This window comes from Ictidomys tridecemlineatus, unplaced genomic scaffold (assembly GCF_052094955.1).
Source record: "Ictidomys tridecemlineatus isolate mIctTri1 unplaced genomic scaffold, mIctTri1.hap1 Scaffold_113, whole genome shotgun sequence".
NCBI lineage: Eukaryota > Metazoa > Chordata > Mammalia > Rodentia > Sciuridae > Ictidomys > Ictidomys tridecemlineatus.
In genome coordinates, this window is record NW_027521053.1 from 191,472 (window position 1) to 202,979 (window position 11,508).

Genomic DNA, 11,508 nt, shown 5'->3' on the forward strand with positions numbered 1-11,508 from the left:
GGGTCAAACTAGGAGTCAGCTCTCAGTGCTCAGAACGTTTGGGAAAATAAAGACACAGGAGTTTTCTTGTCAGAGCTGCCACTGGGGCTTTGTGCAGGTCTGCTGGGCCCAGTGTTCGTCCGCTTCCCCCAAGAGCCTGCTCATCACTCAGGGCGTCCAAGCCCCACTGGGCACCCGCTCCTGTGGGGCAATTCTGCCATCTGTGCCACTGTGCATAGGGCAATGGGCTGGGCCCCGGCCTGATGGGGCCTGGCATGCAGTACATGTGGCACTGCTCACTCCTTCAGGGCACACACCTCGGACCAGCAGATGGGCAGATGAGTAGGCAGCACCAACAGAATTGCTGATATAGGCTGCATACTGGCCCACGTCCTCCCGGGTGACAGAGACGATCTCCAGGGTGTGCAGTGTCTTCTTGTCAGCCATGCGAATGTGGGCAGATGTAGACAGGGGCTGGCCATCTTTGAACCAGTACAATCTGGGGACTGGGTAGCCTACCCCATGGAGGAGAGTGGTCAGCACATGACCATTCTCAATGGGCACTATACTCTTTCGATGGGAGACAGACAAAGGCCCAGAAAAGAGGTTGCTCAGAGGCCAGCGAGCCTCTGGTGTGGGGGTGGGGTGGCAGCCTCTTGTTGCCCAGCAGCAGGCACACATGACCTCCTGACCTCCACTGGTCAGGCCCTTCCCATATGTAACCAATGGGAGACAGCTCCTGGCCTCCCTCCAGCTATGGTGCCCACTCCCCAGCACCTCACCTTTCACTTTGAGCTGAAATTTGGCCAGGCGTGTACCAGGGGCCACCTGGAGGTCCCTCAGCTCCTCCACCACCTGGGGCAGCTGCCTCTCATCTGATTCGGTTCCCTCTTGCTCCCGGCTGGCAAAAAAGACAAATAAGGAGTAGCCATAAAGTGGAGCAGGCTGAGGGTCCAGGCAGGAGGGCCCACGGGGTGAAGGTCAGAGGCGGATAGGTTTGAGGTTCCCTGTATGCTGAGTGGAGGAGCAGAGGGACAGAAACGGCCAGGGTCTGACTGAAAGCTGCAGGCTTGGGAAAGTCGATCTAAGCCACCCAGCCCAGATCACCACTTCCCGGGAGGCCCTGGGCCGCTGTCTGTGTGGCCCCACCTAGACAGGTATCCCTGGGCACTGAAGTAGGATGAGGTCTCCATGGCGTCTGCGGCAGTGTCGTAGTCTGTGCTGGTCACTGGGGAGGAAAAGTGAGTGGAGGAGGCTCAGGACTTTGGGATTTCAGGGGGACGCGCCCTCCTGGGCCTGCCCACCCCTGCTGTTCCCAGCCTCGTTCTTCCACACCAATAACTAACTGCAAGCCTCTTAGGCCCAGCACAAAATGTCATATGACCTGAGTCTCCAGAAACAGCAGACAGGGACAGTGGCAGAACCTTCTGGTTCCATCCCACCAGGGCATGAGAGGTTGGAGACACAAGCCTCAAAACCAAGAGAAAGAGACTTGAATTTCTGGCCAAGAAGGGGCAACAAGCTGGACTTCCACCACTGTGGGCCAAGCGAGAGTCCCCAGAGTGCCCATGCTGAGACGCTACCCCAGCAGGATGGTTGGGAGGTGGGGCTCTGGGCCTGGGGCCAGTGGGAGCTGAATGGCAGCTGCACCTTAGCCAAGGACCCGAGACCCCTGGCCCTTCTTGCCATGTTCTCAGTGACATTCAGGTAAAATTGGGGGACTTTACAAGATTTCTTAGACAATAAAATGGAAGAAAATAGTCTTTTACAAATGGTGTTAAGAAAGAGTGAACTTGGAGCCTTACCTCAAACTCACAAATTCCCTCCAAGGGAACCAAAGACCTCAACTTCAGAGCTACCACCAAGTTTCCAGAAGAAAACACACATGTGGGTCTTTATGACTCACATCAGGCAGCACTTGCATACGTGTGGCAAAGCCCAAGCAGGCAAGAAAGAGCAGAGACCCTAGCCTTCATCAGGCCAGACACAGTGCCCCCAAAACATGGCCAAGAAAGGGAAAGACCGAGGTCATGCCTCTGATGCAGCCCGGAATCAGAAACACGTGAAGAGCTCTTTCAGCTCTGGAAGGAGACCAGCCATCAGTGCCCACCATGCCACAGCTCCAAGCATGCCTGTATGCAGGGGAGCCTCCACCACGACCCCACACACACCAGCAGCAGTTCTGTGGCCAGGGCACCTGCCAGCTGCATGTCCTCTAGCCCAGCTCAGCTCTGACCCTGTTTGCCTGGGGACAGGCAAGACAACCTGCTTCAGAGGCTAGTCAGAAGCCCAGGCTCCTCGCTGGGGTGGACCCAGTGGATATAAATCAGGACCCATGGTCTCCCTGGGGCAGGATTAACCTGCCAGGGCAGCTCACAGAAGCCAACCAAGGGTCCTGTTGCCTAGGCTGAAGGTGTTTTAAGGACACCTCAGGAGCAGCCAGATGTGAGATCATGTCGGGCAAGCTTTGGTGGGCACAGCCCCTGCCAGCACCTCTGTTTCCATCAGGCCGAAGTTCCCTGAGGCCCACAGCCTGGGCACCCTACTCCAGCTGTGTCACACGCCATCCCCAGTGGATGGGGTGGGGCCCTTTCCAGGCTTCCTGTCAAAGCTTGGTCTTCCTGGCCAGCCTGCCCACCAAGGCTACAGGGACCCTGTAATTAATTGGTGTCTATTTGCTAATTAATTAGACACCAGTGCTACAAGTTCAAGTATGGGGGTCAGGGGTCAGGGCGTGCTGTGAGGGTGGCTCTGCAGTGCCAGGGCTGGGGGCAGTTGCTTGGAGGGTAGAGGGGCCCACTAGATCCCTGCCTGCTTCAGCCCAGGTTCCCCACCCCTTCTCTTGTGCCACAATGGGGTGGGGGCTGGAGCTCTCCTCCAGGAGAAGCAGGCACTACAGATCCGGTGTCTGCTGGACCCAGTCCTGGAGAGAGCCATCACCCCCTAGCATGTTTTGCCTGCCTTGGCTTGACTGTTCTCGTGACTGCTGGGCCAGCTGAGGGCAAAGCAGGGAGACAGTGGTTGGATGGAAGGAAGAACTTCCCAGTTACCAGGGGGCCCTGTTGCCTGTTGCCCTGGAGTGTACTCAGAGCCTCACTGACCACATGTATGGGCTGTGCAGCCTGGGAATCCCTCCTCATGTCCCCCTTTCTACCTCTTCCCAGGGCCCCCAACCATGCAGGTGACCATTGAGGATGTGCAGGTCCAGGCGAGTGGTACGGCACAGTTTGAGGCTGTCATTGAGGGGCACCCACAGCCCACTGTGACATGGTACAAGGTAAGAGCTGGCCCAAGGAGGCAGGGTGGGACCCTCAGAGGCCGGAGGCACCTGTGTGTGCATGTGTGTACGAAAACCGCACCACACAATCCTAGCTGTGTGGCCCCTCGTGCAATCCCCAAGCCCATCATGGCTGGGCATGGGGCTGGACCTGGGGCCGACACACAGCAGGTACCAGGGAAGGGCAGGTGGGCCTGATGCTAGGATGGGCTGATGGCGTCCTGGCCTGCTGGTGTTTCAGGATGGTGTCCAAATGGAGGACAGTGCCCGGCTGAGCCAGCAGAAGGATGGCACCACTCACTGCCTGCTACTGAAGGATGTGGCCCAGCAAGATGCAGGCGTCTACACCTGTCTCACACACAATGCTGCTGGCCAGGTGCTCTGCAAGGCGGAACTGCTGGTCCATGGGGGTAAGCCGCAGAGCCTCCCAGGCCCAGGGCCGCTTGGTCTCCACATTGCATCCCCAGTCCCCACAGGGACCCCAGCTCAAGGTTCCCATGGGCCACAGACCCAGGCCCAGGGAACAGCTTGCCAGCTCCACAGTACTGGGGACGAGGGCCAGGGCAGTGCCTTTGCCGTCCTAACTACCTTCTGTGCTGACCACAGGAGACAGTGAGCCAGATTCAGAAGAGCAGAGCCATTGAAGGAAGCTGCACTCCTTCTACGAGGTCAAGGAGGAGATTGGCAGATACATTCCAGCCCTTCTGGCCCCGGGGATGCCCAGGACCTGTGGCACAGCGTCACCATCCTGATCCCCCTCCCTCCTCCCCAGAGGCGTGTTTGGCTTTGTAAAAAGGGTACAGCACAAAGGAAATAAGGTATTCTGTGCTGCCAAGTTCATCCCCCTGCGGAGCAGAACTCGGGCCCAGGTGTACCAGGAGGGAGATATCCTGGCCACGGTCAGCCACCCGCTGGTCACTGGGCTGCTGGACCAGTTTGAGAACCGGAAGACCCTCATCCTCATTTTGGAACTGTATCCTTTCTTCTCCTGGCCCCTTGGGGTTTGAGGAGGGGTACAGTGGCCACCACGCTGGGGATTGGAGGAGCATATGCTCCCTGGGCCTGGCAGGTTGTGACGGCCTCAGCCCACCTTCCTGTGGCCAATGCTGTGTGACAAGCAGCCCTGTTCCTGACACTCCTGATGGTATTGGGCAGGGGGTTCTTTCTCTCTGAGGGTTGTCCATGGGGGTCACCAGGCAGGGTCAGTGGTTGAGCTGCTCCTGAGGGTCCAGATGTCCTCGGTGGAGATGGCCAGGGGTCTCCTCCCATGGGTGACCTCTCAGATGTCAGGCGAGGTGTATCCTACACAGGTTACTCCAGGTCTTTGCCCACTGCCCATAGGTCCCTGACTGGGGTCTCAGTGTGGAGGGCCTTGTGGCTGGATCTGCTCCTGTGTTCTTGTCTCTCCCCTGAGGAGGGATTTGTGCAGACAGGCCAGGTGCCCCCACCCTACCACTGCCCTGTGGCCTCAGTCCCTAGGCAGCCCCCCTCATCTGGGCTGGATGCTTTCTGGGGTTCCAGGGGCCCATGGCACCTCCCCTCAACCTGAGCACCAGTACCCCACCCTTGAGACCGCAGGAACCCTGTCCTGGCCACCTCCTGGTGGGTTCCAGCCTCAGCTGCTTTCCTTGACCAGGCCCCAGGTGCTCATCAGAGGAGCTGCTGGATCGCCTCTTCAAGAAGAGAGTGGTGACAGAAGCCGAGGTGACCCTGCACCTGCCTGCCACTGGCCTGAGCTGCATGCGGGTCCCAGCCCCACCCAGACACAGCTGCCCCAAATGTGGCCCAGGCCCCGCCTCTCTGGATCCCAGGCCCCGTGGCTACCCAGGCTCTGTGCCCAGCTGCACTGCCTGGCTTCCTGCAACCTTGCTTGTTCCTGGGGATTTCTCTGGCTTTGGCACTTAGGGCTCAGGGTGCCACCTACCCTTTGGCACTTAGGGCTCAGGGTGCTACCTCTCTTCAACCCCTTTGGGCTTGTCCCAGATGCTAGACTGGGGCACTCAAGCAGGATGAGTCAAGGTGGAGGGCCACGGCCCCTCCCTGAGCACAGCATTTGCCACAGGTCAAGGTCTACCTCCAGCAGCTGGTGGAAGGACTGCACTATCTGCACAGCCACGGGGTCCTCCACCTGGACATAAAGATTCTGTCCCTTGGGCCCCTCCAGAACCTGGGTGGGAGAGGGGAGCCCTGGGCCTACAGGATAGGAAGGGACAGGCCTACCGTGTCCAGTTTCCTTGACAGGACTTGCTATCCTGCAGGGACTGGATGCACTGCTAATTGGCAGCTCATCCGTGGGTTCTGTCTGATCTACAGAACTTCTAGTTTCCCCCTCACCCCCCTCTCCCATTGTGGCTTAGCTTCTACAGATCAGAGAAAATATTTGACCTTGGATTTTTAATCCTAATTTTCAACTCTGTAGAAGAATTTGGCTCCAAACCTTTCCAATCAAAAGGGTGATTATCTCCTCCATGGGACACAGTCTCCCCTTTAGATACAGCTGACTTATGGAACCAGACCAGAAATACCTGTCACTTTCACAAATGGAGGGGGAGAATGGCTCTACCACTGCCTCTGGGCCCAAACCCATCACTTTGGATCCACTTTTAAGAAATCTAATATCCAGTATGCTAATGAATTATTTTCTCAATTAATTCCACTAATTAGTCATCTATTCTTGCTCTGCCAGAATCCCTATCTTTTTACCATCTAATCATTCATTGCCAACAAGCCACATATTCTACCTCCCTAGAGGGATGCATTTACACTGGGTAAATAAATGGTTAGGGTAATCTCATGCTGCCTGTTCCAGCTTCCCAGATCCAGTTCACAGTACCAAACATCAATATTAACCATCAAGGGAAAATATGCTTCTTTAAATAATCAGGAGAGAATCTCCTACTCTATCTGGAAATTTCTCTGTTCTGCTAGTTCAGTATTGGCAGTCAACAGACAATGGCACTCATTACTACTACAATACTAAAAGGCATTTTCCCTATAGCTAAACCATCATCTCTGACACCCAAATAATCAGAATTTTTTAGCAGAATTTAGTGTCCTTGCCTCACCTCCCAACAGCATCTTCTGCTCATTTTTCGCCCAATACTGAGGTTTTATCTGAGTTCCATGGTGATGCCAAGACAGGTAAAGATATTCTTTAAATCTTCCACCTACTCCCTTCTTTTCTGAAACTTACACATAATCAATGTTTTTACTTATTTTGAAAACTCTCATGCACCAGGTATAGTGATAATAGCTTTAAAAAGCATTTACCTACTTCGACCCTTAAATCTTTATGGGTTGGGGTTTCTACCCCCATTTTACAGAGAAGAAAAGCTGAGGCTCGGTCACCTGCCCAAGATCATCCCGGGCAGGGGCTGGGATCCAGGTTTGACCTGGATGTCCTCTGTCCTCCGCTTGCTGGGTTCTCACAGTGCGTGCGGGCGAGGTGCGCTCCTCGGGGCTGTCTTCCTTGGAGGACGAGCCTCTGAGAAGAACCAGTCCCCTTCCCTGTCTTCACCACGCTCCCGCCACTTCCACCTGGCAGCGGTTCCCGGAGACCCTACTCACAGTCCCTCCTCTGGGGCCAATTCAAACTTCCCCTCGGTCCCCAAAGCAGGCACCGGCTGGCTGACACGAGGAGCCGCCTCCTCCCCGCCCGCAAGGGTGGGAGCCGGCGAGTGGAAGAAAGGAGGGCGCGGATACCCCGCTTCCCCGAGCCCGGGGACCAGAGGCGGCACGACGCTGCGGGGGAGTGGGCAGCGCGGGCGGGCCAGGGGTCGGCGGGACCCGGGGACCGGGGGACTGGAGACCCGGCGTGGGAGCGCGGCTCGGGCGGGCAGGGGGCTCCGGCGCCGGGGGAGGATGCGCAGGCGGCGGGGCTCTGCCGCCGGCGCCAGGTCGGTGCGCGGAATGCCGGGAGCCGCGCCGGGGCGCGGGGGGGGGGGGGGGGGGGGGGGGGGAAGGGGTCCGCGGCGCGGGGGGCGGGACCCCGGGGCCGGGCGCAACGGGCGGGAAGGTGCGGCGGCCTCAGGCACGCCGGGCCCGGGTCGGGGTCGGGTCCGGGGAGGCCCCCTCCTACCTTTGCCGGGCGCCACGTAGACGGAGTACATCAGCGAGGACGAGAGCGAGAAGAAGAAGAGTGCGGCGAGCGGCGAGCGGGCGCGGCAGCCACAGCAGCCCCCGGCGGGCGCACATGCTGCAGCCGGGCGGCCGCTCGAGGGCCGGGCCTGCTCCTGCCGCTCCCCTGCGCCGCCGCCTGGGCCTCTGCCGCCGCCTCCCGAGCCTCGCGGGCCGCCACCGCCTCCTCGCGGATCCCAGCCGAGGGCCGCCGCGGGGCCGGGCCACATGAAGCGGGCGGGGCCGCGCGGCCCGGAACCAGCGCAGCGACGGGGGCGGGGCGGGCGGTCGCACAGGGGCGGAGGGGCGGGGCCAGCGCCGCCCGGCACCAGCGCAAAAGACCCGCGTGCTCGCTCGCCACCCGACCCCGTCGCCCCCGCGGCCGAGCAGCGGCTTTAGGAAGCTGTTAGAGGTACAGTAGTGAAGGATAAGTCTAACCCCACTCTTGAGGGTAGTGGGTTAGAAGCACAAATGTACTCCAAGTAGGCCATGTGGTACAGGTGCCATGGACCATATGTAGCTGCCCAGCACCTGAAGTAGTGTTAACTGAGTAGTGTTAAATAGTGTTAACTGAGATATGCTATGAGTATAAAACACTCACTGGAATTACACAAAGGATGTAAAATTCCCAGTGCTATTTTTTCATGCTGATTGTATCCAATCACATTACTTTGAATATAGTCATCCCTCTGTATCTGAAGGAGATTGGCTCCAGGACTCATCCCAAACTAAAAATCTGGGAATGCTTCTATCTTTTATATAAAAGCATTTGGACATAAACTATGCATATCCTCCTGTATGTTTTAAATTTCCTTTAGATTTATAATACCCATTATAAATTAATATTATGTTGTTATATATTTACATATTATATTGCATTGATTAGGGAATAATAATAAGAAAAAAATCTGCACATGTTCAATAAATATGCCATTTTTTCCCTGAATATTTTTTAATCCTAACTTAGTTGCAGAAACCACAAGTATGGAGGGCCAACGCTGTTTGGTCAGACAAGATGTATTGTTAAAACTGATTTTCCCTTCTCCCTTCTGCTTTTCTGCACTTGGCTACAGAGACCTCTGGTCACAGGCTGCTTACATTCCATTTGTACTTGAAAGAGGTACAGCTGTATCTACTCTACAGGATGCTCCGGATGAGTGGGGGTTCCAGCCACGGGGACAGAGAAGGCCTGCAGAAGGATGTGACAACAAAACTGTCATTTGGATGGCAAGTAAGATTTAGGCCAAGAATAGGTCAGTGGTGGGGTTGGAGGATAAACTTGAAGGCAGAACAGGGTATTTAGAGAAGGCCACCATTTGCAAAGTCAAATCATCATGATTTTCATTTATTAAGTAGCAGGTTGCAGCCACTTTTTAAAAGTGGGCTTTCTCTTCTAATGCAAGGCTTTGATGGCCCCTTTATTGGAAGCCTGGCAGCAGAAGGGTGGGCCTCAGTGATGCCAACTTCCCCCACATGGGCTATCCCCCCTCATATCTTAATATGAGATAAAGCTCATTTTAGGAAAGGGTAAATTCTCTTAGACCAGAGGAAGAATAGTGACATTGAATTAGCTAGATAGATGGCAACAAGTAATCTGAGTGATTACCTTGGACTTGGGCTGGGCAGGCACGTCAGCATTGGCTGGAGGACCTCTGATCATGCAATTTATCCTCATCCATGGAAATGAATGTGCACTTAAAAAGTTCCAGGAGAATATTTTAGTGAAAAACAATAGAAAATTTTAAGACAGATTAAGGTTTAGTGTCACAGAAGATTATAGTGTGAGCAGACTGTCCTCATAGGGATCAGTTTAACTGTTCACAACAGGAGGAGATGTGAGCTGCAAGGATATTTGACATGAGAAACATGAATTTTCCCTCTGAGTGTTGACTAGCATTTGCAAGTACCAGGAGATGAGATATGAAATGTACTGTCAAGCATTCAGTGTTCAAAATATAATGCATTATTTTAAGTTGAATTTTTTGTTTTCTGAGATCCTCATTCTCAATTTGTCTACCTCTGGGATAGATAGATTGGCCTCATATGGTGCCTTCCCAAACCCTAATGGCAAGCTGCTGCAGCAAAAAAAGGATGGGGCTTTCCAAAGCCACTTACTCCTGCCTGTTCCTTGCCTCCCTGGATTAGAGGCAGAATGGTAAGGCCAGCCCCTCTGTAACAAGTGAGGGTCATTGGCTTACTCTGTCCAGTAAGATTTGGGCAATAGTGTCTAGGGAGAATGTTCTCCCAGACAGAAGAGCCAAAGCGCTACTGGCAGGGAACCCATACCCTTTTCCTCCCTACCTCCTCCAGCCTGGTGTCCAGAAGGAGGACACACATTCAGCAACAATGCAAAATGCTTCCATGAGGTCGGCAAAGGGCAACTTTCCCCAGATGCCCAAGACACTTTCTTTGTCCCAGTGCATGGACCAAGTTTCTGAACCTCCCTATAATTCTGAAGGGGAAAATCTTGTAACAGCAGGGACCCACAGATCTGAACCTTAGTGAAATAGTTAGGGTGTCACTTGTGGAAGTGCAGAGGACCTGTGACCATGGGCTCTCAAGCTAAAATCAGGATGAAAAGTGCAGTTTTATAGAATCCTGTTTTAGCATGGCCTGTTAAAGCCAAAGTACTTAGAATTTAGAGCCCAAGACTTACTTACTATTGCATGACACAAGCCTCTGTGGTGTGGCTTCCCTTCCCACATCTGAAAAACAATTAATGTTAGTTTTAATACTTAAGCCAAGAGATTCCCCCCGCCCCAGCCTACTCAAACACACCATGTGAGTGTTCACTGCTGCTCTTCCTGGATCTCATGACTTTCTTGCAGCCCTCCTCTCTAAAGTCCAGCTTTCTCTGGTCATGTCCAAATATGAGGTTTTGCTCAAACGATATTTATTATATGAATCAATGAATGAAATAAAACAATTGAATGTGAAACACAGAAGAGTTTTTTTTCTGTTTTTTTTATTGGTTGTTCACAACATTACAAAGCTCTTGACATATCATATTTCATACATTAGATTGAAGTGGGTTATGAACTCCCAATTTTACCCCAAATGCAGATTGCAGAATCACGTCGTTTATACATCCACAATTTTACATAATGCCATATTAGTAATTGTTGTATTCTGCTACCTTTCCTATCCCCTACTATCCCCCCTCCCCTCCCCTCCCATCTTCTCTCTTTACCCCATCTACTGTAATTCATTTCTCTCCTTGTTTATTTTCCCATTCCCCTCACAACCTCTTATATGTAATTTTGTATAGCAATGAGGGTCTCCTTTCATTTCCATGCAATTTCCCTTTTCTCTCCCTTTCCCTCCCATCTCATGTCTCTGTTTAATGTTAATCTTTTCTTCCTGCTCTTCCTCCCTGCTCTGTTCATAGTTGCTCTCATTATATCGAAGAAGATATTTGGTATTTGTTTTTTAGGGATTGGCTAGCTTCACTAAGCATAATCTGTTCTAGTGCCATCAATTTCCCTGCAAATTCCATGATTTTGTCATTTTTTAGTGCTGCGTAATATTCCATGGTGTATAAATGCCACTTTTTTTTATCCATTCATCTATTGAAGGGCATCTGGGTTGGTTCCACAGTCTAGTTATTGTGAATTGTGCTGCTGCTATGAACATCGATGTAGCAGTATCCCTGTAGCGTGCTCTTTTAAGGTCTGCAGGGAATAGTCCAAGAAGGGCAATAGCAGGGTCAAATGGTGGTTCCATTTCCAGCTTTCCCAGGAATCTCCATACTGCTTTCCAAATTGGCCGCACCAATTTGCAGTCCCACCAGCAATGTACAAGTGTACCCTTTTCTCCACATCCTCGCCAGCACTTGTTATTGTTTGACTTCATAGTGGCTGCCAATCTTACTGGAGTGAGATGGTGTCTTAGGGTGGTTTTGATTTGCATTTCTCTGACTGCTAGAGATGGTGAGCATTTTTTCATGTACTTGTTTATTGATTGTATATCCTCCTCTGAGAAGTGTCTGTTCAGGTCCTTGGCCCATTTGTTGATTGGGTTATTTGTTATCTTATTGTCTAATTTTTTGAGTTCTTTGTATACTCTGGATATTAGAGCTCTATCTGAAGTGTGAGAAGTAAAAATTTGTTCCCAGGATGTAGGCTCCCTATTTACCT

At 53.0% G+C, this 11,508-nt stretch overlaps 1 protein-coding gene across 1 annotated transcript; it reads right to left on the bottom strand.

Moving 5' to 3' along the window:
• Nucleotides 1-147: 147 nt before the first annotated feature.
• Nucleotides 148-1,656, bottom strand: LOC144372522 (obscurin-like). Its single transcript, XM_078035861.1, has 3 exons — nucleotides 1,129-1,656; nucleotides 762-880; nucleotides 148-494 (listed from the first exon to the last, which is right to left on the bottom strand). The coding sequence occupies exons 1-3, from the start codon at nucleotides 1,170-1,172 to the stop codon at nucleotides 148-150; spliced, it is 510 nt and encodes a 169-aa protein (XP_077891987.1). The 5' UTR covers nucleotides 1,173-1,656.
• Between the last annotated feature and the right edge of the window lie 9,852 nt (nucleotides 1,657-11,508).

Bases quoted from the DNA above. Each gene is read 5' to 3' on its own strand.
- LOC144372522 (XM_078035861.1), bottom strand. From the start codon at position 1,172: ATGGAGACCTCATCCTACTTCAGTGCCCAGGGATACCTGTCTAG. The intron at 881-1,128 runs GTGGGGCCACAC...CTTTTTTGCCAG, and splicing joins GCCCAGGGATACCTGTCTAG to CCGGGAGCAAGAGGGAACCG. The intron at 495-761 runs GTGAGGTGCTGG...TCCATGGGGTAG, and splicing joins ATTTCAGCTCAAAGTGAAAG to GCTACCCAGTCCCCAGATTG.